General features: G+C 41.0%; 2 protein-coding genes across 2 annotated transcripts; one reads left to right on the forward strand and one right to left on the reverse strand.

Moving 5' to 3' along the window:
* Nucleotides 1-227: 227 nt before the first annotated feature.
* On the reverse strand, nt 228-4,389 carry LOC116401544 (dihydropyridine-sensitive L-type skeletal muscle calcium channel subunit alpha-1-like; the record flags this gene model as incomplete). The annotated part of the gene is made up of 4 exons (XM_031880001.1): nt 4,310-4,389; nt 3,947-4,148; nt 2,302-2,460; nt 228-338 (listed from the first exon to the last, which is right to left on the reverse strand). Coding segments are annotated over exons 1-4 (516 nt in total), but the record flags the coding sequence as incomplete, so codon positions are not given.
* Nucleotides 4,390-7,276: 2,887 nt separating this feature from the next.
* On the forward strand, nt 7,277-26,284 carry LOC116401545 (dihydropyridine-sensitive L-type skeletal muscle calcium channel subunit alpha-1-like; the record flags this gene model as incomplete). The annotated part of the gene is made up of 15 exons (XM_031880002.1): nt 7,277-7,355; nt 8,377-8,478; nt 12,312-12,537; nt 13,009-13,216; nt 13,353-13,473; nt 13,598-13,712; nt 15,484-15,586; nt 15,677-15,746; nt 15,832-15,964; nt 24,053-24,182; nt 24,323-24,382; nt 25,584-25,690; nt 25,859-25,946; nt 26,046-26,153; nt 26,232-26,284. Coding segments are annotated over exons 1-15 (1,703 nt in total), but the record flags the coding sequence as incomplete, so codon positions are not given.
* Between the last annotated feature and the right edge of the window lie 683 nt (nt 26,285-26,967).

A 26,967-nucleotide genomic window follows, 5' to 3' on the forward strand; every position in this document is an offset into this window, starting at 1 on the left:
CGCTGGCCCGACGTTGTCGGTTGCTCGGGCCCTAATAACCCCTACAGTTTCAATAGGGCCTTCGCTGGCCCGACGTTGTCGGTGGCTCGGGCCCTAATAATAAAAATTGAACAGCAGGATTCTTCTGACCATAGTTGATCTGTTTTGGTAAATGCACTACCACAGACTCACAGTCAGCCCTTACCATTTTTTTTCTGGAAAATGTAATAAGTTGAATTTTGACTCACCTTGGCTTTGAAAGCCATAAGTTTAAGAACCATCTCTACAGTGAAGAGCACAGTGAAAATCACGTTCAGCATGTCGGACAGGTGAGTTACGTGGTCTGACTGGTTACAGTGCTGTGGGTTAAAAAGAAACACATCGACAACTGCATAAGTATAAAGTCAGACAGAGTTATTCTACTTGTATGATAGCTTTTTCCGAAAGTCTATTACACCCTGTTCACATGTTTGGACTTCAAGTAGCTTGGGCTTTGTTGCCTCTCACCAGCCTGGAGCTTGACCAAATCATTTTAATTCTCATCTCAAGTCCTGATAGCATCCCCAGTCAAGCCTGTGTTGATTGGGGATGCTGTTTAGCACGTCGTTTGGCTTTTCCAACATTTGTTTAAAGTGCTTTTACACAGCTTTGTTGAAGCTAGAAGTTGTGTGGAGAGGTCCCAGACTGCTACTTAGAGGTTCACAATGAATGGCAGCCTCTATTGTTGAGTCTGTAGCTGTGATTCGAAGGTAACAGAATTCTTTACTCCACCCCTCCCCAACCTCTGTCATTCACACTAACAGACAGACACACATTGTACATTGTGACTTTATACTCTGCCATTAGTAGCAGAGTGTAAAGTCATAGATAGACATAATTGAACTCTAGCATGATCTGTTAGTTAGGTCTTATTCACCCTTCGCTCAGTCCAGCCCCTCAAACAGAGACTTGCCAATCGTAGTATTGGCCAGCTCTGACCAGGTTCCGAAAACTATCCAGCTCCGTCCATAGACTGTGATTCAATCGTTTTAGATTTTCTTTATTTTCAGTCTGGTTTAGTGGATTTTCAGCTAGTCATGGTAAATTCTTGTGTAATAATGATACTAGTTACCCACAGAGGTTAGATATACAGTATATGTCTCTAACATGTTACCTAGCACTTAAATGCTACATGTAGTTTTAATGCTGGTAAAATTTAACATTAAATTCACCACCCAAAATCTCAAGAATGCGACAGAGTTCCTGGCCATACTTCCTCGTGTGGACGGGCGTAAACGCATAAGTTTTAAAACGATGACGTAAACACCAGCATTTGCTTGATTGGCTCTTAGCAGTCACGACGTGTCCTTCCCTGATTCGTCACGCCCCTATCACAACAACATCCTTGATTATTGATCGACTACCAGTGGTTAATTTAACATCGATAACTGATTTCAGGTGTTTCTGACCTTTTTGTCTGTACTAGCAGCTGTTGTGCAGTTAAATTCTGCATTTTATGATTCTACTTCTGCCGACATGCGGAGGAAGCAGCTGTTATTGGAGCCATTAGCAAGCGGCGTGTCCAGCATACCAGTGTATTAGCCCTACGAACGTTTGAAGTCAGTTTGCGGCTTTGAGGAGGACTTTCTAGGAAATTTGTGTGTTACAAAAATTTTAGAGGAAGATCTTAAGTATCAAGCACGACCTTTCATTATTAAAGACTACTATAATACTCTTGTATTTTTTGTAACTAAGCAATCAATCTACTTCCTTTTTACACCGGCACCCACATGCCAGTGTACTTGAATAGTCATTTGATATTCGTTTTCAAGCTTGCTGAACATTCCGTCAAATGCACACTCACTGTGAAATCCTGGCCATGTTTGGTGGGTTTGAGCACTGTTTGATTTATTATTCTTTTCTATGGAGACATTCCATACAGTTTTTTGCCATTTTCACCAAACTGTGAGGCGAATCTTGCAGAAAAGTCATCGCACACCATTCCTGATCATTCCACACATTTATTTTGAAGGGGACAGTTCCGTTGTCTACACATTGAAATCATCATAGCAGAACGATTTTAAAGATGCTAATGACATAAGAGGTCTACATATCTGGGCTTAAAACAGGCCCGGGTCTCAGATTATATCCTGAGAAATTATATATTATTACTAAACAGGAGAGCATAAAACCTTAACTTCTCTCTACTCTCTCACTCGACTCTATCAGAAACATGATAAATATGTTGCCACACCACAATTTTTGATCCTCACCATAAGACAGACAAACAGACAGATAGGCAAAAGGTGTGTTATATGTATGTGAAATGTGTTGTATTCATACCTGCATTCCCAGACACATGGTGTTGAGCATAATAAGGAGGAACATAAGGTACTCAAAGTAGCAGGAGGTGACGATGTACCACACCTGATACTGGTAGAGGTTCTTGGGAATATAACATCGCAGAGGTCGGGCTTTAAGAGCATACTGTACACACTGGCGCTGGAGGGGTTAAAAAGAAGAGGGTGAGGGAGATGCAGAGCTTAAATGAAGTTAAAACATGTTACATTAGGATGAAGGAGAGGCCAATAGCAATGTCAGACAGTTTAAACTAACAACAATACTGCTGATATAGATGATATTAGATTTTTTTTCGACAAACATCTCTTTTGGCAAAGAACTCATGAACATTGTTATTACAATCACATCCCTGAAAGAGCAAGTCCACTCTCAAATTCTGCTGCGAGCCTCCCTAGTAGGGTTAACATCTGTGTGAAGCATTGCTAAGTAGTGTGTGACTACATATTGGGTGAGGGGACACAGTATGACCACGTTCAGCGAGGACATGCACAAGGCCCGGCTAAAGTGGCCCGGCAACGGCCCATTTGCCCTCTTTGACTGAGCTACCCTCCGGCCGGAGCTGCAAAACCCCCGACAAAGACGGTGTCAGCATTGATCCACTGTTGTTGTGTCTGTGGATCGGAACTGATCAACCGGACGAGGAAAAAACTAACCGGAGACTAACTCATCAACCCTGCTTTTCAGTTTTACAGCCTGTTGTGACCTGTAGCCTTTTGCGACACTACAGTGTAATAAACAAGTGTGAAAAGTGAAAAAAAATGTAATAATAGAAAATAGTAAATTGTTGACAGGTTCCAAAATGCTTCCTCAGTCCCCAGTAGGAGGACTGTGTTTGTCTTTGACACATTACTTCCAAAGTATTAATCAAGATTGTGAAATGAAAGCGATTACTGACTGATTGCTTTCAAAGTTGATACAGATGATAATTTATTTTCATACAGAAATATAGTATGTAGTATAGTTAAAACAGTGAGTGAGTTAATTTTATTTCCTACGTTTTCATGCATAAATTGGTGCCTTTGCTGGGGATAAAAATCATGGCCAGAATGCATCAAATTGACCCCCAAAGGTGACTTTGCGTCTTCGATGCGTCAGTGTTTTTACAAGTTCGAGAAACAGCCCCTGAAAATGTCTGTGCATGTTCATTCAGTGTATGGAATGCAACTACTACTAGTAGATAAGAACAGAAATACAAGTTCACTACTGGAAAAAAAGCATTTGTTAGTTTGTTGTTAGTTTAAACATGACAAGACTGTTTCATACCATGTTCTCTTAATTAATTCCCACAGTTTATGAATGTGGTTGCAAACTTTCCCTCTCTCTCTCTCTTCCTGATACCCACAAGGCTCTCTACAAATTGGACCATTGCAAATAAAATATAAAATGGAAGGCTGAAAAGCTCAAGGAAATCCCCAGAAATATAATTTCCAAATAAGTTGCAACAAGTAGTTCTGCATGTAGCAGTGTCTGCATGAATAACAATGCAGGAAGGAGTTATAGCATTTTTTGGTGGGCTGCTTTGAGACTTTATGCTATGGGGCAGTGGGAGGAGGGGCTGGTTTTTGTTGCATGCGAAACACAACATCAGTTTAATTTTTATTTCCAGTCATTTTCATCAGAGGCCTACCTGGTTTTTGTCCAGTTCACAGTCCTTATACTCCTGCTCTCCTTGCTCCTGGAAAGTGACGATGACGAAGCCCACAAATATATTCATCATGAAGAAGGCGATAAGGATGAGGTAGACGATAAAGAAGATTGAGATGGCCACTCGGTTGTTGTACATTGGGCCTTTATCCTCTAAGTTTGAATCAATGGCTTTATATAGTAACCTAGGAAGATAATAAAAAATTGTCCAAATCAATGAAGAGTGGATTGCAAATGTACCGTAAACTAAACTACATATACAATGGGTAGATGCTGCTGATTCTGAACTATCAATCCTGAAATGAATAGACACCTTTCAATTTGCACAGAACAGATCATGACTCACTTTGGCCATCCTTCAAAGGTAGAAATGGTGAAAAGAGCCAGCATGCCATTGAGGATGTTGTCAAAGTTTAGTTCTGAGTTGGTCCATTCCCTCTTAAGGACCTCCACTTCATGAAGTGCTCCTTCCTGGTACTTTATATAGCAGCCTCTGAGTCAAAGTGCGTGAGTGGAAAGACAGACAGGCAGGGCTACAATTAAGATTACAACAATTAGCTCCAGGGTACATTTTTACTACCACATGAAATTACTTAATATCCGCTTCACCATCATACTGGCCAAAGTATTTATCAATACTTTTAAGCTATAAAACTAATTCCTAATGATATTACAAATTAATATGTACTTGGTGGCAGAAAATCGATAGAGCAATTAAAATATATCAATTTGTTAAGATTCATTTATGTTTTGGTTAAGAATAACCCTTGCACACGATGAGATGATGACTTTTCCTAGTTCCAGATTCAGGCTTTGCTGCTTGTCTTTGTCTTATGCAATATTAAACTGCATATCATTAGATTTGGACTTCACCTTTAATGCTAGGAGAGTGTGATGGCAGTTGTTACGTTCATATGATTAGTTGGGTAGTCAAGAATATACTACTAGATACTTTAATGCACCTAATGAAATTAATCAATCCACAGTTCAATCTGCAAATCTGCATTCGAGGTGTTTGGTAAAATAATCAAGTCATATATCTAATTCATATCAAATTCAAAGCAACATGAAAAAAATTCTGCTCACACAAGAAACCTAATTGGATAGAATCTGTCCAGATTCAACAACTAAAAATAATATGTCATGAAGAGTAATTTTGATGCTGTAAGGCAGCGGTTCCCAAACTTTTTAGGCCACGCACCCCCTTCTACATCCCGAACGGGTTCACGCACCCCCAATCCCCCACACCTTAAAAAAAAAGCAACAGAGCCTATTTATAGCCGCATAAAAATCGGACCAATGAGAGAACAGTTTGCTCGCGCATAGCGTTTCTTTACAAGATTTAGTCCACTGTTAAATGTTGCAGTGTGAACACAGACCGAACAAAGGGGCAACTGCAACATTGTATCATATTAATCCCTGAATCGGAACAAAGCAAAGGAACTACAGGTGTGAAAACGCCCTAAACACTGCAACAAAGTTTCAATACATTTCAGTTACACAAGGCGTCACTTTTAAAGAGCAATTAGGATGGCGAGCACATGTCTCCGGCGATTGTGTGAGGTAGCTCCTTTCTTGCTATTCTGTAACTGACCAGATATGAAGCCCGTAGTGCATGTTTTGTAGCCCCAACACATGAATGAGACTGCAGTTGTTTTTGGCTGTTTTGTAACTCCTCCAATTTCGATATAAAAAATGTAAGGGGCTTCTGACTTGCACTGGCATGCTTGGTGTTCAGGTGGTGACGTAAATAAGAGAGCTTCAGACAGCTGTTAGCCAGAACCTCACTGCACACCACGCACTGTGGCTTTGGGCAATCTGCATTGCCAATCCAAGTGAAGCCCAGACCCAGATCATATTTCCTCTTGTTTTTCCCAGTGTGATGCTCACTCTCGTTTCCTCTTTTTTCACCATGACTACGCGATGGGCCTATGTGCTCCCGATTTGTCTGTGCTATCCCTTCCTCATTTCCGGTCTCCTCCGTCTCATCTTTCTCTGACTCCTGCTCGATTTCTTCTCCCGGTCTCTCCCCAACACACCTCTCCGTTTCTCTCGCCTCCGATTCCTCTCTCTCTCTCTCTGTCCCTCTCCTCTTTTATGACTGATAGCTTCAGATGTCCCACCTGACAGTTTCCCCGATTTCAGCCAGTTTAGCATATTTGCATGAATGTTGCTGAATGAATGAAGTTAGCTGTTAGCTGACGTTAGCTGCGCAAGCTAGGCTAGCTAGTGTGTATGTAAAAGACTGGCGGCAGGAGCAGAAGTGCATTTATTTATTAAATTGTTTTAATAAATAATAAAAGTTTTTAATTTTAAATTTAAATCTTACAAAGGGAATTTTTATAATTCATGTTTTTATTTTGTGAAAAATCCCACTTACATTTTTTTAAATTATATTTAATATTAATTATTACACCATTAGACCACCATTACATTTTTCCTCCCCCTAGAGGCAGCACACTTTGGGAATCCCTGTACTAAATTATACTTGAAGTCTGCAATTTAGATTTTAGTGTGAATTTTCCATTCATTTTTGACCATTTCTAGGCACAATACTTTAACGAACTCCTCCTAGGGAATTTTGAGGATCCACTTCAAATTTGGTCAGTACAATTTAAAGACCTTTGTGATTAAAAGTTATCAAAAGCTTTACGTTTGATTGAATGGTGTAGCCATGGTGTGGCGGCCATTTTACGTGACTCCCCATGAAACGGCAAGCTGATGTATCTCCACTGGACTTGTTCAAATCTGTCCCAAAGTTGTGTTGGGAACGTAAAGGAGCGTGTTTGGTTATCAGCAAATATGAAACTAAACTATCAACATCAATGGAGTTATTAACATCAATAAGCTAATTAGTAATTACTAATAAGAACGGGGTACCACCCTGCGGACAGGGACCAATAACCAAACTATAAACTAAGTCTCATAATTAGTGTTCACTCACGATATTAACAGTCTGAATTCTATTACACGTTTGGAGTGAGAGTGAAGGTTTAAGTTCGAGCACAGGCCACTACATCCAGTTATTATTACACACATATGCACAAGTAATTACAGACGACTGCTCTTTAAAAATATAACAGAGTTTATTAAATCTAAATAATAAATGATCAAATCAAGTAATATCAAAATCAACAAACACTATCATACAATTATGTCTAATACCTAAAGTCAAATGAATAAAGTGGGGTAAGGATATGTCTATATCTATATGTACGTGTGTGTGTGTGTGGAAAAAAGGGGGTGGGGGAGAACTACTCGAACAGTAAAAGGGGAGTAATCTAAAAAAGGGCGTGTAAGCCTACAAGCAAAGATGGCGGAGTCTAGAGACCTCCGACCAAAATGGCTACGAGGGGCTATGCTTGTAACCACGTGGGGCGACGCACACTGTGGTTTGAGACAATAGATTACGTAACCTTACGTGTCTGAGATATTCACCAAAAATCAGTGAATCTAACTATGTGTACGCGGGTTAGTAGGGAGAGAGAGAGAGAGAGAGAGAGAGAGAGAGAGAGAGAGAGAGAGAGGCTCTGAGCGCGGTGCTTGGCGCTGCAGTGAGAATGTGAGAAACAGCTGATCATTCTGAACCGACCGGTCACGCTTGTACGGTGATAGTTGCGGTTCTAAATTTCACTCACAGAGCCAATTTAAAGAAGAGAGAATAAAACCAAAAGAAAAGAATCCCCAAAACAAAACAGATCTTTATCACTGCGGTGAGGTGCGAGTGTTGCTTTCTTATCACCCCGAAACTCGGTCGGCGAGACGAGGCTGGCCACTGTGGTTTTAGTCTTTAAAGTGGTAAGATCACAAGCTCCACATCCGCTAGCAGAGACGGATCTAATGCAAACAGTTAAAGCAGGAAATACACAATATAACGGGACTCCGTGGTCCGCGATGTTGCGCAATAACACGTTAGAACACGACAGCAACTTAACACAAGAAGATACAGGAATAACAACGACATAAACGAATAGGCTAAATTAAGCTAATGCTAAGCTAAGCTAGGCCCAGATACCAGTAACTCTTACTTGTAGAAGCTTCGTTCGGTAGGGTATGTTTCCCGTGGTGGGAATCAGTCAGCCCTCGAGAGATGAGGGCTCTCGGTGGCATGGCTCTCGGAGCTGGCGCAGACTCTATCTCCTCTCTGCAGAGAGGGCTTTTTAACTTCGGCTGAGGGACGAGGTTTGGGTCGTCCTTCCCGGAAATCTTCAGCGAGGAAAGATTGTTAATCGTCCTTCTGCCAGCGGTGTGTACACAATAAGGGTGGGGGAACGGGGCATAGAAGTTATCCGTTCTCGCACTACAGGATCCGAAACTCAAAATAAAACACAGTCTGTTCGACCAGCGAATGTTACATGTGACCTGATAGGATTTGATGAGGCCGCGGTTCCTCGTGAATGTTCTTGTTGCCAGGTCCGGAGGGAAGAGGCCTTGTGGACCTCACCACACCAGCATGTCTGGACGGAAGAGCCTTGGGAATCTTCTTGTCCCCTGGACGAGTCCGGAGTGAAGAGGGTGATTCTAGCTGTGCTCGGGCTTATAAACCAGGTGGCACAACCAGTGGGGGGCCCTTTCTTGGCCAATGAGGGACCAGCATCAGGTTTTGGCTGGAGCTGGGGGTGTGGTCATCCGGCATGAGGTTTCTTGCAGGCCCCAGGTCAGGCATTTTGGTGGAAGGAAGGAACATGGCTGCTCCTTTGTTTGAAAAGCACGTGTGAAGGTCTCAGCCAGACAGGAGAGCAGGGTCAGATCCCAACAGTTGCCATGCTTGATAACAGTCATGGCCTGAGGATGTCTACAAGCCAATTCTCCATCTAAGTCAAAGCACCACCTAATGGCGAAAGGAAATCAGCGTTATTTGACAAACAATATCTGATTCACATGACATTTACATGATGTTGTCTACACTTGATATAGAGCAACATAATGCATGTTGGCGCACGTTGTTTAGCGCCACACAGTGGTTACAGGAAGTGGTGGACTATTTGTAAAGGATAATTTCCAGGGTCAAATACTCCAAGCAGGAAAAAAAGTCTAACTCGTGGTCGCGTTGTCCGATGGTCGCAGACATTCTCGGCCGCGTAAGCTGAGGCCTCACAAGTACCCCCAACATACGCAAAGATGTGAGGGCCCATTCATCGCTGCTCGCAGCTTTAATTATTATTCTTATTCTGTCTTTCAAGCGGAAATGAGGTTCTTGGGATACTGGCATGGTTTAGAAATTTGGCACGCAAGCCTGTCGTGGCAAAAATTGCTGTCTGATTGTGGTGTCCAGCTGCGGTATGAAAAATTGGCTCTATAGTGCCCCCTATTGAGTAGCCCCAACTTTTGGTTTCACCTAGCTGTATGAAATTTGGTTGAACAAACATTAAAAATCATGTTGCTTAAAAGTGTCATCTATTGGGGGAAGATAGGATCTAATATACTGTAGTAATTATGAAATACTACATTTTATTTTACAGATGTAAACTTAAATCTTTGAGTAACATTTCATCAGTGAATTTTTAGAGTTTTAGGTCTTTTAAAGCTGCTGTTCATGTTGAATAGTAGGTGTCACTGTTCACACACTTCATTCTGCTACAATAAGAAATTGTTCACATATTACATTAAATATTGCTTGAAATTCTAAGTAAATGGAATACAAATATGCATTAAATGTAAAAATTTCAAAAACACCACAGTCATGCAACAGCATGATCTGATAATGTATCTGACCCTTACAGAGTTTTGATAATAAAGTTGTGGATAAATCCCTTGAAAATATTCCACAGTAAGTGAGTTCATATTTAAAAACTACTGATATTTGACAAAACTGACCTCCATCAGAATGTGCTAAATTCCTCCACCCCTCAGCCCCTTTTCTCAGTTCTCCCTTGTGTCCCCTTTGGAACTGCCAAACTTCACAACAGGAATGAGAAGCTCCACCTGTATCCTGGATCCCATCCCATCTAACCTTGTCAAGGACTGTCTCCCAGCCATCTCACCACTCATCACAGTCATCATTAACTCCTCCCTCAGCTCCGGTTCAGTCCCCGACACACTTAAACTGGCTGCTGTCACCCCAATCCTCAAAAAACCTGGACTTGACCCTGACACCATGAGCAATTTCCGGCCCATTTCCAATCTTCCCTTTCTGTCAAAAATACTGAAACACACAACTCAAAGCCCACCTAATCTCCAACGATCTGTTCGAGCCATTTCAATCCGGATTCCGCTCACAGCACAGCACTGAAACAGCCCTCCTCAAAGTCACCAACGACCTCCTCCTCTCTTCAGATGCTGGTCACCTTAATATTCTCATCCTCCTCAACCTCACTGCTGCTTTCGACACCATCAACCACAACATCCTTCTCTCCCGCCTCGAAACCTCCCTCAACATCACCGGAACTGCTCTCTCCTGGATTAAATCATATCTCACAAACAGACAACAGTTCATCAGTATCAACAACTGCACCTCCTCCACTGCTCCTCTGTCTCAAGGCATCCCCCAGGGTTCGGTGCTTGGTCCTCTTCTGTTCATCCTCTACTTGCTCCCTCTTGGTAACATCATACGTCAACATGGACTTCACTTTCACTGCTACGCCGATGATGTCCAGCTCTACATCTCCACAAAGGCCATTACCACTGCTACTCACTCCACTCTCACCAACTGCCTCACTGACATTAAATCATGGATGCAAACCAACTTCCTCAAACTGAACTGTGATAAATCTGACATGATCATCATCGGTCCCACATCCCTCACCAAAACCGGTCACAACTTCTGCCTCACCATCGACAACTCCACTCTGTATCCCTCCGCACACATCCGCAACCTTGGTGTCATGTTCAACAGCAACCTCTCCTTTGAACACCACGTCAAACAAATCACCAGAACTGCCTTTTTCCACTTAAAAAACATAGCCCGTCTCCACCCATCACTCTCCTCATCTGCTGCTGAAACTCTGATCCTTCATCACCTCCAGAATCGACTACTGCAACAGCATTCTTTATGGCACATCATCCAAAATCCTAAATAATCTCCAGTATATCCAGAACGCTGTTGCTCGTCTGCTCACCAGCACCCACTCCCGGGATCACATCACCCCTGTTCTTCAAAACCTCCACTGGCTCCCCATCCAACAACGAATCCAATACAAAGTTCTTCTCCTCACTGATGAAGCCCTCCACAATCAGGCCCCCTCCTACCTCACCGACCTGCTTCACCACCACACTCCATCCCGTCGGCTCCGCTCCTCTGATGCCAACCTCCTGTCCCTTCCACTCAGGACCAAGCACCGGACATGGGCAGAGCCTTCTCCATAGCTGCCCCCTCCCTCTGGAACTCTCTCCCCAAACACATCCGAGACTGCACTGACCTCTCCACATTCAAATCTCAAATCAAAACCCACCTGTTCAAAACTGCTTTTAATGTGTGACCGATATTATGTGTTTTAAAATGTTAGTGTATAGCTTTCTTTTATATGATTTCAATGTAATGTGTCTTTGAGAATTATGAAAAACGCTCAATAAATAAAATGTTTTATTATTATTATTGAACTGAAAAGTAAATTATTTCCAATGCGGTTCTCATGCACTTAGTTTGAATTTAGACCCACATAACCATATAAATGACTGTAGTTGAATCCATAGATGGAGGAGGTAATAGGAAAGCTGTAAGCATTACCTGTTTTTTTCTACTGTTATATACTGCTGCTTTGTGTAGTACACTGGAAAGTTTGGAGGGGATTGGGGAATAGGACAGAAGGAGTTATGTGACACACAAACCGATCTCTAGTTATAGCAGTGTGATGTGTCATTTTAATCAACATTCCATATTTTCTGCTACTAATCTTATTTTCAGGTTGTTGCAACAGGTTGTGAACACCAATTCACTGTAAACAAGTTTTCATTTACTACAGTTTTTAACTTTAGTTTCTCGTAAATGTTGAAAGCTGCAGCTGATTGAGTTTTTTTCATTCATAACTGTGCAAAATTAAAAATAATGAAAGAGGAACCTAAATTGATTCAGTAAGGTGCTGTATGTTAAATTTGATAAAATACCACAAAAACTGTTTTTCGCATCGCGTTGCTTTGTTGCATCAGTTTTGAATTATTGATTGTATTTAAACAGTACATTGTTATTTTCTATAATATATAATTAATGCAATATATAGAAAATAAATCACTTTCTGAATTGTTTTCAAAGGTAACAAATGATTCTGATTAACTACTAAAAATATCTAAAATGATTTATGTGGCACTCCAAACTCTTTGCAGACTGTTGATTACTGATACAGTCTTTTTCTCTCATCTCTCATTTTGTCTATTGTCTTTCTCTTCATACCGTTGGCTCCAACCATCAACAGACAATGCCAATAAGCTGCTGCTGTCTATGTTTGCACTTGAGATGTTCATGAAGATGTATGCTCTCGGCCTGCCCTCTTACTTCATGTCCCTCTTCAATCGCTTTGACTGCTTTGTGGTGTCCACCGGCATTATGGAGCTCATCCTTGTCCACATGGGCGTCATGTCAGTCATGGGCATTTCTGTGATGCGCTGCATACGCCTGCTCCGCCTGCTCAAAGTCACCAGGTGAGAAAGCGGTCAGCTGGTATGTGTAATGTGTATGTAGTTGTGTATGAAGTCTTCATCAGGAATATCTGATGGCAAAACATGTTTACCAACCCTGCTAGTATCTCATTGCTCCTTACAATGTTGTCTTTCGCCCTTGAATGATCGATCATTATCTTATTATTTGAAGTCTTACTGTTTGATTGTTGATAAGTTCTCTTTAAGCAGAGTGCATTACATTAAACCTTTAACATAGCCAGAGCATTTATATTGCTTTTATTTACTGTTGACGCTAGATTATAACTGATCAGAAAAACAAGAGAGGGCTCATTCTCTTTTATTTCACCTGATAATTGATGTATTGTCCTTCAAAGAAGATCCATTTGACATGAAAAAGAACAGAGGGTCGTGCATGATATAAGATCTGTCACTATAAGCTGTATCCTCGCAGAATTACCGATGCCATTATTCAATTGATGTTGTGTGCCCTAGATACTGGACATCGCTCAGTAATCTGGTGGCTTCTCTCTTGAACTCGGTGCGTTCCATCGCCTGCTTGCTGCTGCTCCTCTTCCTCTTCATTGTCATATTCTCCCTGCTGGGTATGCAGGTGTTTGGAGGGAAGTTCAACTTCCCCAACCAACCCAAACCCCGCAGCACCTTTGACAGCTTTCCTCAGGCCCTCATCACTGTCTTTCAGGTACAATCAAAACCACTAAACATAAAATGTTGAAAAAAATATATATTTTTCAAAAACTAAGTTATTATATTTTGAAATATGTCACAATTATTTAGTACTACAACTCTTTATTATTGTTAAATGATATATGTTTCAGATCCTGACTGGTGAGGACTGGAATGCTGTCATGTACGATGGTATCATGGCTCATGGAGGACCCAGCATGCCTGGTATCCTAGTCAGCATCTACTTCATCATCCTCTTTGCCTGTGGAAATTGTATCCTTATCGAGTGTTTGTGTCTGTTCTGTGTGTGTGCCTTGAACCAACACTGAACTCCAACCATGACAACCACAATTTCAGTTCAATTACTGTAATAATCTTTAACTCCCCCCTCATTCAGTCATCCTTCTAAATGTCTTCCTGGCCATTGCTGTTGATAACTTGGCAGAGGCTGAGTCTCTGACTTTGGCACAAAAAGAGAAAGCAGAGGAGAAAATACGCAAGAAAGCTCTCAGGTAAGTCTTCCCAAATGTTCAAAATAAAACATTTTAGCTCATCAAAATCCTGCTTTTCATGTTTTAATCTGACTTGCAATCTCACTCACAACTATGAATAGCAGGACATTTCCACATTATGTTACAAAGGGACTAGAGTGCTGATGTTTTTCCATAGGCCGACCCCAGAAGTTATCACACTGTCTCTATCGGACTTTTCCATTCGATTTTGGATTATTGCAGATAAAAATCCATGGGGGGGGGGGGTTCCCTCACAACTAGGGGGCCAAAAGATATTGACCGTTTGCTGTCCTGGTTCCACATTGATGGAACAAGCTCCCCACTGAAATAAAGACAGCAGAAACTCACATTTTCTATCGCAGACAGACAACTCATCTTTTCAGACTGCACCGTGGCCCATAAAAAATATGTCTTTCTCGATCTCTTATTGTTTCTAAATGTAGCATGAGAACCAATTCAGCATATTTGCCGAAATAACATACTTGCATGATTCTTCCAATTTTGGGGTTGTATCCACATGGCTGAATGCATTTATTCGATAAATCATTAGCTTAATGAATGTAATGTGAAAATCAGGTTTATCTTCCTCACATTGTCTGATGGTGTGAGTACATGAAGACTTTTGTGTTGGTTCTTGCAGCCAACACCTGTTGGTTGATAGAGAGGAAATAACAATGGCAGACAGCGAAATAGATTGACTCGCTATTCTGGGCAGAGATGGCCATCTTGCTGGAGGAGGTGCTATGTTAAACAAGGCCCGATAGAACTTCACAAGGATCTGCAAATTTGACAGATTTTTAGGATAGATGGAGCATGAGAAAAAGAGAGCGTGGTCTTTTCTCACACTTTGGGGGACACAGCAGGGATTCATATTTATGTTGAATAGCCATGAGAATGTGTATTTTGCATTATATGCAAGCTTTAATTGGGAGAGTTAAAGCACTGTGGGCAGATATAATTGAAGTCTTTACCATTCCAACCATGAGTCTCTACAGTCAGCACTGAAGAATCATACTTCGACTTTGTCAAAAGTCTTTATGTCCTACCTTATACTAAAAACATTTGACTCATTAGTCACTGTTAAGGATCCTTCATAAGAGCAAATCTTAGAAGATTTACACAAACAAGCCCAGATCTAATTCAGCTGCCATAAGACAGCCCCTTTGACAAACTCATGATTTTTAGTTCTTTCTTCGGTCCCAACTCGGAAAACACTGGATGACTAAATTCACTGAATTTGAGTGAAAATGAATCACATATTATATATTTTATATATATATATATTTTGGATGCAATAATGTATTGTTAGGAGCCAGTTGAGTCCCAAGGGGACATTAGGTTGACATTGGCCCCTCTACTCTGTCCGTGTATAAGGAAACAGTCGGAGGCCTTGGGTCAAAGCACCCACGCGCCTCAGACCAATCAGCCTAGCTCTAGATCTGTGTGTTTGCTCACACAGAAAAGTTGTCAGATTTAATTTACTTAACTTGCATTGCAGGGCTACTTGCATGTTCAACCTGCAGGTTCATTCAGTCTGGCATGGGACGATGTGATTTATATGGGAAATTAAAAGAATTTCAACCCTGTAGTAAATCATTTCTATTAAGCACACTCTTATCCATACTTCCTACAAGGACGATATACAATATGGTTTACAATTACAATATGTAACATATAATTATGAACATAATGATTCAAGTTGTACAATTATTAAATTTTCTTTCATCCCACAAGCCAACAACCAGTTGAATCAAACACTGTTCATTTAAAGGGCCAACATGCCTGACAAGGCGTCAGAGGAGAAAGCAAATCTGGCAAAGAAGCTAGCTGAGCAAAGGGCCAAGGGTGTAGAGGGCATCCCTACAACTGCCAAGGTGAGGCATCCAAGAGCATACATCGACAATGTAAATAAACAATATCATATCCTTTCTTAACTTTCAATTATTTTATTTTCAAACCTGCAGCTCAAAATCGACGAGTTTGAGTCCAATGTTAATGAGATCAAGGACCCTTTCCCTCCAGCAGACTTTCCTGGTAAATCCAAATGCCTCCATACTGTAATTAATCATACGATTCAGTAAGAGGTTTCTGCTAATACCTCACTCTTTCTGTTGGGTAGGTGATGATGAGGAAGAGGACCCTGAGATCCCAGAAAGCCCTAGACCTCGTCCAATGGCAGATCTGCAGTTGAAGGAGGAAGCGGTGCCAATGCCAGAAGCCAGCTCGTTTTTTATCTTCGGACCTCAGAACAAGTAAGATTCTGGTGGTTGTTGAGGTGGATAATAAATAAAATTAAAGCTGCAAGCAGCGATGAATGGGCCCTCGCACCTTCCCGCGTCTCGGGGGAACTGGTGGGACGCCAGCAGACGCGGGCGCGAATGTCTGACCATCAAACAACGCGTCCCAGAGTTCAACGTATTTGTCCTGCGTGGACTGTGTGACACTGGAAATTATGTAGTGTAAATTAATGTTGCACGGTGTATCGATACTAAAAAGGTACCGCGGTACCCGTACGTTAAAAAAGATACGATTTTGCATATTTTTAGTATCGATACTTCATTAAAATAGTGCACGATCAGAGCGCACTCACTGTTCCGCTCCCTGTCATGCTGCCTGCAGGCATTGACTGCAAGGGGGCGGGGCTGCCCAGCGCTCACTCACAGCGAGTGATCGCTGGGGAGACATGGCCTCAAGTGCAGGAGCTTTTCCGACCGTCCTCGGCATGTTGGAAAAAAAGATGCCAGAAGTGCAATCTGGAAGTATTTTGGCTACATTGCAGACAGTGAAGGAAAGCCCACTGACATACAGAGACCCGTCTGCAAAACTTGTTTCAAAGCCACACAGACCAAGGGAGGCAACACGTCTAACATGGCAAAGCACCTTTCAGACAGACACCCCGAACTTTTCAAAGCAAACGTGATTATAAACATGAACACCCCCAAGCTCACCCATATACAGCCTAACACGAGTAGCCTTAGCCTAGTTTGACGACAAGCCTATATGATCATGAGGTCACAATGCACACAGAAGTGTGCTAAATGAAACACAATTCATGCAAAATGGCTCCATGCTGGTGGAGCCTGAGGGTGGATCTTGAGCTAATTCTTTTCATTTTTAGTTAAGGAAAAATAATTATTCCATGAATTAAGATAAAATATGAAGTGAAAATGTCAAACTCACTATGCAAGTAAATGAAGCATTGTTTATCCACCCACTCCCACAGACAGTCAAACAGATGCCAGCAGAGTCAGCAGCAACACAGAGACAGAGTTCCCTTCAGCTGTGTTTGAAAGCCAGCGGAAATATGAGAGGCTCAAAAGATGCGAAGAGGTTAAACAGAGCAGTGGCTGAGTTCATCTGTACTGATCAGGTGCTACTATACACAGTCGAAAAAACTGGATTTAGGAATCTTGTGCATGCGTTGGACAGAAAATATGATATGCCAGGGAGAAATTATTTCATGAACAATGAAATTCCACAGATCTACAATGAGACCAATCAGGTTATTCAGGCTCAACTTCAATGCCAGCCTTGTTTTGCTCTCACCACTGACCTCTGGACAAGCAGGGCAGTCGATGGCACTCACAATCCAGTACGTAACAGAAACCTGGGAAATGCAGTCCTGGTGTTTAGAATGTACTCACTTTGTATTCAGACCATACTGCAGATTCTATCCATGAAGCGCTGGAGGAGATGGTGTGTGAAAAATGGGGATTGGACATGTCAAAAATGGCTGGTATAACTACTGACAATGCCTCCAACAACAAAAAGGCATTTGAAAATTACACTTGGATACCCTGTTTTGGGCATAATCTACATTTGGCAGTGGGCAAGGCTTTAGGCCTGGACAACATTAAAACAAGGTTGTCCAGGCTTCGGACAACCTTGTCTGCATTTTCCAGGTCAAATTAAATGCAAAGGAGCCTGAAAGACAAACAGAAGATCTTAAATGTTCCTGTGCAAAAGCGCATTCATGATGAGCCCACCCGGTAGAATTCCACCTTTGAGATGGTGGACCGATTCTGTCAACAGCAACAGGCTGAGTGAAGAGCATGTTGACATGCTTGTTTTTTTGGCAAAGAACCTTCAACTGGCAAAATAACTGTCAAGAAAATGAGACAATGCACATTATCGTCAGAAAATACATTTCAGTTAATTTACTGTGTTAGTGTTGCTGTTAGTGTGTAAATAGTTTGACAAGTGTGTAAATAGTTGTAATAAGTGCATAAACAAGTGCAATAGTTGCAAGGTGCAACAAGTGTGAATATTCACAATTCACAATTCTGCCAGACAGCATAGACTGGCTGTCTCATTGTTCGCCATAGTGTAATGGCATGTGTGTATTGGTGTGTAGTGGCATGTTTTTCATTGTTGTTTTTCAATAAAAGGGAGAAATTCCCCTTTAATTATGTGTCCATCTTTAATGTACCCAACCCATTTTTTCACCTCAAACACACATCTGTAAAATGATGTAACTCTACAGTTGCTCATACTTATGGAAGGAACTATGTAGTCATCTGGTCAGATACGGACAATAGGCCTACATAGCCGTGTATAATCAATGCTATGATGGCACCATGCAGTTTTCATTAATATCTTGCTGTAGGCTAATATTAATATTAATGCCATTTGTTAAGTGTTCAAAAAGCTGGGCAGGAACAAGCTGGTAAAAAAGGGAACGATACAGATGTTTTATTTATTACTATTATAGATAAATATACCAGTATCGTATCATATTTGTGGTATCATATCGTAATTGTGGTATTGTATCGAATTCTGGTATTGTATCGTAAGTATCGGATATCATGATCAAATATTCTACTAGTTCCTGTATCCACTATGTGGTGCTAGAGAACACAAAAATAAAAATCCTGTGCTTTTATTTTGAAGAGGATTTTCTATGAAGCGGAGTGCCGTCTATTCACACTCCTTGGCAATATTTGGCGTTAATGCCTTGTAATGCTAATATCAGCAGAGGATAAACTGAAAACTATACCTCTGTCAAATGACACTAAGTATTGAATTGAAGACATGTCGGATGACATCAAACAACAGACGACAGCTCGAATTTAGGCAAGTGGTCATTTTGCATTACAAATGGACGAATCTACAGACATCACAAACAAAGCAGTTTTACTCGTTGTGTGGGACGGGGACTTACAGGAACAATTTCTCTGCACAAGAGAGCTCCCTACTACTATGACTATAGAGGAAATTGTCAACTCAGGTTCTTTTCATTGAATAAATTTGAGAAGTTGAAAATGTTCCTCGATTTGGGTCCTGGCTTGTCATTAAGGGGTGATGGTGGGTCCCGCAGCCAGTCCAGTTGAGAACCACTGCTCTAAACCCAACCGAAAGTCAGCCATTTTGAATTTAGTATGAATTTCTAGTGTCGTTTTTTAACTTTGCATTTTTGCATTTTCAACAGAACAGTCCTTGACATACGACCTCCGAAAACATGACACATAACTTAAAATAAAATAAGTAAAAATAAAAAATAAAACTAATATTTGTATCAATAGTTTAGCTAGTAGCTCTAGGAGATTTAAACAAGTGCCACACTCCTTCCATTTCTTAATGATGGACTGAACTGAACTCTGTGGGATGTCCAGTGAGTTGGAAATCTTTTTGTAGCCATCTCCTGACTTGTACTTGGAGTGTTATTTTGTCTTCATGTTGCAATTGTAGCAGGAATACTGATGAACCAGAGACTGGAGCTCCCAGACACATGTGTGTTTATACTACAATCACTTGACACACATCAACTACACTCAGGTCATCTCCATTTCACTACCTATGACACTGCTGGCATCAACTAGCTGGACTTCTGTTGAATTAGGTCAGTCACTTTAAAGGGGTGAATATTTATGCAAACACTTATTTTACACTATATATTTTTAATTAATTGACATTTGTTTGTAAAAATCTGTTTTCACATTGACATGAAAGAAGCTTTTTTTGCAAATTCTTGACAAAAAAGCCAAATTATACTGACCATGATTTCATGTATAAAAGCAACCAAAGGGGAAAATATCCAAGGGAGGTGAATACTTATGCAAGGCACTGTAAGTGTTTCCTGAATTAGGGCTACAGAACACCGCATTTTTTTAAATTGCCCTAGGATTTGTTTTCTTTTAATTGGGTTATTAATTCCTTTTATATTGTAACTGATGAAATGCCGATAAGCCATAGTCTCTACGTATTGCTATAACATGTTATCTTCTCTGCCTGAGCATGCATGTCAAAAAAAGTAAAGATAATGAAAATTTAAAAAAACTTGAGTTGTGTAAACCTCAACATTCTTGGGTCTATAACATCTGTCAAGGAAAATATGAGAATAACATGAATAATATAGAACCGAACTTCCACATTTCCAATCGGACACAGTGTTTCAACTCTAACAGTGTCCAATCCCCGTTGGTATTGGAGCAGAGAGGTGTGACCTACCCTCTCTGTGGGAAAAAATGCACATAGTGCTAATATGACCGATATTACAATAGTTTGTAAGAAAGGTCTGAGTGAGTGCAAACCACTCATAGAAAGTCTAAACAAAACATCCGTCTGGACTTTATATCATAGAACTTGTATAAACTTGTGACATCAAGGTGTGTGTAATCACATAGCTTTAAACGTTTTTTCAACTACTTTGGCAGATTGTTAAGCTACCTTTTATATTTGGAGTTGGTTAGTTTTCTCCTTGCAGAAGAGCTTAGAGGTCTGATGTTGGCAGTACTGTGTCTCTCTTTCTCTTTATGTTGCTCCTCCATCCGTTGTGGATCTGCTCCTCAATGCGCTCCCTTTCTCCGCAGCTCACTTGGACTCCGAGCTCTATTAGTAGCGTCGCTGCATTCGCTAGTGTTGTGAAGGTCTTCTCTCCGTTGCTCAGTTTAAGTTTCAGTTGTGCCGGGTACAGGCATTTTGCTTGTATGTCCTTTTTAAGCTGCTTGACAACTTTGTGAACTTTCACCCGTTTCTTTTGTTGATCTGGTGAATAGTCCTGGTCGAAGAAGATCCGTGTGTCTTGGAAAAAGACCTATCCCTGGCTCCTTGCTTGCCGTATGATCGTTTCTTTCACCACTGCTTTGACAAATCTTACTATTATCGATCTCGGGGGGGCTGTTACATCATTAGGCTTGGAGACGAGTGAACGATGAGCCCTTTCAATCTTAATCTCCATTTCTGGTGGTGGTTTGAGTACCTTATGCGGCAGCTCTTTCACGAATCCCTCTGTGTCTTTTCCTTCACTCCCTTCTGGGATTTAAACAATTCTTAAGTTTTTTCCATCTCAGTCTGTTCTGGAGGTCATCACATTTCGCCGTGATATCCATGTCGCGGTGGAGCAGGTAATGTAGCGCTCTGCGGTATTGCATTTCTGTATCTTCGGCCGCACCAAGTCTTTCTTCTATCTGTCCGATTCTCTCTTCATGCTCCTTCACCTGGTCTTTTATATCAGTGACGGCTTGTTCTAGTCGTTCGAGAGACATCTTAGTGTGATTATGTGCATCTTGGTTTTCTTTGCGAAGTTTCCTCAACTCTTTCAGTACGTCTATTTCTGACTCAGCTCTTTTGCTAGCGAGGCTTAAGCTAGCGTTAGCCTGATTTGGTGGTTTCTGTTTATCCTCCTTTTCCTTCAAGGTGTCTTGCCTGTTGGAACTCTTTTCTCTAGTATTCCAACTCATTTTGTAGAGATGTTCTTTTCTTTATCATTTAATGTCTAATTTAGTTTTAGTTGTCACATTTCTTGTTTTGTCCAACGGAGCTCTGTTTCTATGCTGCGACTCGTGTCATGGCATCACCGGAAGTCCAGGAACTGTACTTAAACGAACTCCTCCTAGGGAATTAATCAGACCAACTTCAAATTTGGTCAGTACAATCTAAAGACCTTTGTGATGGAAAGTTACTCAAAGCTTGTTGTTTAGTGAAGGGCTGTTGTAGTAGTGACGCATTCTTCACCATGAAAAACTAAGGTGTTTTTGAGTTGAAAATGGTCAAAACATAACCAAACTTGTCACACACATTTAAAATCCTGAATGTAGTTATCTGATGTGATTTTAATGCTTCAGAGTGGCAAGTTGGCTCGATAGCGCACCCTACAAAATTTTTGACGATGCAGCCTCCGCAGTATGCTTTACTTAGATGTATAACATCTGGCAAGCAGATGTATCTGTCAGGATCCCTGTCAGACCAGACAACTCCCATGGCCACACAGCTGCAGCTACTTCAGCGAATCACCTCCTGCAGGCTGACACACCAGACTCAGGTCCCACTAACGATTCCCCTGGCACTATATAAACTCTGGTCCTGCAGTCTGGGGTTGTCAGGTCTTACCGTCTTTCACCCACTTCAACCCCGTATCACCTTCTGCCTCGAGCGCCTGCCTCTGGTGTCCGTCGGTCCGGGAATCCCCCATGCCCTCCTTTGTGTTACGGACTACACACCGCCTCTCTGCCCTCCGTTGTGTTAACCGACTACACACAGCCGCTCTGCCTGCCCTCCGGTGTCGAGCCACGACTCACACCGCCACTCTGCCTACCCCCCGGTGTCGAGCCACGGGACGTCACACCAAGAGCTGCCTGCCCTCCGGTGTCGAGCCACGGGACTCACACCGTTGATCTGCCTACTCTCTGGTGTCGGACCACGGGCTCCACACCTTCCTGTCTTCTTACTCTGGCTAAATAAAATCTGTTTTACCGTACTCTGTCTCCTGTGGTCTTGCTATTGGGTCCTAACCGTGAACTCCCGTGACAGTATCACATCGAAACTTATAATAAAGTCTCTTGGGACCATGCTCGCAAGTCAGCCATTTGGACTTTTGTATGAATTTCTCGTTTTTTTTTCCATTTCCAGGTAATTTACTTTAACCAACTCCTCCTAGGGAATTAATCAGATCAACTTAGAATTTGGTCAGAACAATCTAAAGACCTTAGCGATTAAAAGTTACTGAAAGCTTTAGGTTTCATCGAACGATGTGAATATGGTGTGATGGCCATTTTACATGGTTCGCCATCATCCATCAAGCTGTTGTAACTTGACTGTACTTTGTCAAAACTCTCCCAAACTTGACGTGCTTTATGCATGTCATGGCTTTAGGACTTCTGCATGCCAATATTAACTCATAGTCATAGCACCACCTACTGGCAACCACGGACGTAAGCAGGATTCTACGATTACAGCCGCCCAAACACTGAATTTATTGAAAGGGTTCATGGGCACACCATGAGAAAGACTTCTCTGATCTAAATATGTGCAAATAAGATGTTTGGAGAGCAGAAATTGGATAAAAAAGGTTTCCAAATCCCGCTTGTACGTGGAGTTTTCCTTAATCGTAAATTTAATTGTTTTTGTTCGTTTTGGAGCCAGGCCGTAATGTAAAGTAATTTCATGAAATGTGAAGTTAGTTTTATAAAATCAAACTGCACCCAGCCTAATTTGTATGTTAGATTATTCTACATTGGCTCACCTTTTGGCTTAAACTTGTCTTTACGAAAATATGTTTTTTTTCCACATGGAACTATACATTCTCCTATTTCTCTATGAAGGCAAATCACTGTCAAAATCCGAGAGCGCAAATGAGATCCATGTGCGCTCGAAAATCAAACAGCCGCGCGAGCAAAACCCGCTCGCGAAGCTTAAACCCGCTCGCGAAGCTTAAACCCGCTCGCTCGCGAGTCTTTTACCTGCTCGCTCGCGAGCAGTTTTTCTTTTTGACAGTAAGTGGGCGGACTCAGTCGCCATTGTATCTCTACATCTAATTGGTTGCAATCCTCGTCTGGGGTAGAACGGATATCACTCTGACACAGACGCTAGTTCTGATAGAGGTGGTTTTCAATCTCATTTGCGCTCTCGGATTTTGACAGTGATTTGCCTTCATATTTCTCCTCGACTCTTCCAGTTTTGAGTCTCTCAGCAGTGATTGTCAGAGCTACCTGCATAAACAAACTGTCAAAGTAAATGCAGGTCTCAAAACCGACTGTCTGTTATGTTACTAACACTGAAGCGCATTCACACATTCAGTTTTTTGTCGATTTTTACAGGGTGACATTTATGATTGTATTCGGAGGTACACTCAAAACATTCAAGGCTTAAGACCTTGTATAATGACCTGGCTATGCCATTGGTCAACACAGGAAATATCATTTAACTCGTACACGCAGTGTATGATGGTCACAGAAATGCCTGACCGCATCCACCAGAGTTCTGCCAGTACCCTTGAAGTGCGTGAATATGCGAGGGACCGATCAATGCTGCTTGCAGCTTTAATTTAACTTATGGTTCCTGATGAAGTTTTTGAAATGTATCCTTGCCTGCTGGAGGAATTTCACAAGTTCTTTCTATTTCAGGTTCCGGAAGCTCTGCCATCGTATTATCAATGCAACTACTTTCACCAACATCATCCTCCTCTTCATCCTACTGTCATCTATTTCTTTAGCTGCTGAGGATCCCATCGACCCCATGTCCTTCAGGAACCAGGTGACAAGTGCATATCTGTCCCACTGTAATTTAAATGTTTAAATTGCATTGCCATTGAACAATTAGAATTGTCATTCACATTGTCAGCAGTAAGTATAGATATGATATTGTTATTGATATTACAAATGTGACATTTTTAGGTGTTGGCCTCTGCTGATATAGTCTTCACTTCGGTGTTCACAGCGGAAATTGTGCTCAAGGTAATTACATGTACTGAAGTTAATATTGTTGATACAGATGGGTGACAAATTAACAAAAATAACCAAAGAGGTGTGGAGAAACAATGAATCATGATGCTTCATTACAGCTCATGAAGGCTCACTGAATGATTATAAAAATGATGTTAATCATATGCTATGGACTTTACAGTCACTTGATCTCAACCAAAATTAACTAAACGTACTCTTTTGGAAGAATGGTGTTCATCACTCCAATAAAGTTCCAGCCTCTAAGGGTAGATACGCTTGCTTTTTGACCATGTGTTTGCGTCATTTATGCGTCACCTTAATTGCTGACTACGTACACAACCATATGGACGCAGGATAGGCACACAAATACGTAGTTAACAGCAAATCTCTGGTTTAAGAACAGCTTCACCGCAGATTTTTTTATAGATTGTTGAGATTTGTGGTGCAACATTTTTTTTATACACTACATGTTGTGGTTTCATTTCATTTGTCACTCACATGTATATTATTATGTAATGAAATCTTGATTCACCAACCATAGAAATCCTTGTATTACAAATTACTGAAAAATATAACAGGCCTTACCAAATTTGCATCCAAAGTCACTGTACTAGAGGAACACAGAAGGTGTGAGGCTAAAGGAGATGAGTGAGAGACAGGGTGGGAGCCACCATGACACCCATCTTCAGATGGATTTGATTGGTACTTAATTATTTTGACAATGTCATCCATATTTTTCAGATAGACATATATTCCAACTGAGAACTAGCAGATTGTAACTGATTGTCACAGCTGCAGAGCTGGCGCTACTTCTGTTCTCTTGCAAGCAGTCTGTCATGACTTTTTTTTCACATAGATGAAGCATTTATGGATGAATCAAGCCACATATGACCAGGTAGAATCAGTGAATATCTGTTTCATGTTTACCAATTCAAGTTATTGTTTGACATTTATCAATTCAATTTCAATAAATTAATGCACCATCAAGCAGTTAACAGTTTAAGAGGCACCATGGAAGATTTATAGCAATTTCATATTCATTTTAATTGATTTACCTCAGTCTCTTCGGACGCCTCGTATTTTCCATCTCTGGTAACATTTTGTTCGGTTTTCTCCCTTATTTGGAATTCATAAGCTATATGTAGCACCTACAGCAGGTAAATTGTTCTTACGGTTGTGGTGTTCATAATGGATAACAAGTATTCTTTTTCAGATGACAACATATGGTGCAATTCTTCACGAAGGGTCTTTCTGTCGGAACTCTTTCAACATCTTGGATCTTCTGGTGGTCAGTGTATCTCTCCTCTCAATGGGCATGGAGTAAGTGGAGACTAGAAATTTTCCGACTGACCTCCTCTCTCTCATGCAAAGAGCTCAATCTTTGTCTTGTTGCCATATGCCATGAACACGCCAGTCGAATAAACATCACTATATTGCCAGAGAGTAAACATCCAGTAAATACAGTGTGCCTTTGTTTGTGTCCTCTAGATCCAGTGCCATCTCTGTGGTGAAGATTCTCCGGGTGTTAAGGGTACTCCGACCCCTAAGGGCCATCAACAGAGCAAAGGGACTCAAGGTATGAGTTGTCTATTGATAAAGTTGCAGTTTTGAATGGCCTAATTTTTAATTAATACTGGCCTAATACTGACCTGATGTATCATCTCTGTCTTTGTAGCATGTCGTCCAGTGTGTGTTTGTTGCTGTCAAGACCATTGGAAATATTGTACTGGTAACCATGCTACTGGACTTCATGTTTGCCTGCATTGGAGTCCAACTTTTCAAAGTGAGAAGACAAAGAAATATGATGGAAAATTGTTGTTTAGCACTGTATTTGTATAAAGACACTTTTTTGTCTTCCCAGGGCAAGTTCTATTCCTGCACAGATCCTGACAAAATGACTGAGGAAACATGCAAGTAAGCACTTTAATGTTTTATTAGAACAGTGATGTCGCATAATGCTTGTCTGTGCTTCAGTTTTTAATATTTGGAATGTTCTGTATAAAAACTATTCAAAGGAAAATGTAATTCAAAGTGCTTTTAACTGAATCTAACTAAATTAGATAAAACATTTAGTGAACACGAAACATTTGACAAAATAATTTGTCATTTTAATTAAGGTCCTCTCAATAGCTTTTCCAGGGCTTTTAACCACATCTAAGCTTTTCATCAGTGGATGGAATTTTTGCAATTGACATAAATTAGGTTTATGATTTCCAATCAAGCCTGATGAGGGTATCCATATTCTTTGGAATGGATTTTTAGGACCATGTCCCTCATGAAGCCTTACAGCAGGGATTCCCAAAGTGTGGTGTGCGCGAGCTGCCTCTAGGGGGTGCGCGAGAGGAAAAATGTAATGGTGTAATAATTAATATTAAATATAATTTAAAAAAAATTAAGTGGGATTTTTCACAAAATAAAAACATGAATTATAAAAATTCCCTTTGTAAGATTTAAAATTAAAAACTTACAATTTAATAAATAAATGCACTTCAGCTCCTGCCGCCAGTTTCTTACACACAAGCTAGCCTAGCTTGTGCAGCTAACGTCAGCTATGCTAAACTGGCTGAAATCGGGGAAACTGTCAGGTGGGACATCTG

Source organism: Anarrhichthys ocellatus, unplaced genomic scaffold (assembly GCF_004355925.1).
Source record: "Anarrhichthys ocellatus isolate YVR2014 unplaced genomic scaffold, GSC_Weel_1.0 scaffold519, whole genome shotgun sequence".
Lineage (NCBI taxonomy): Eukaryota > Metazoa > Chordata > Actinopteri > Perciformes > Anarhichadidae > Anarrhichthys > Anarrhichthys ocellatus.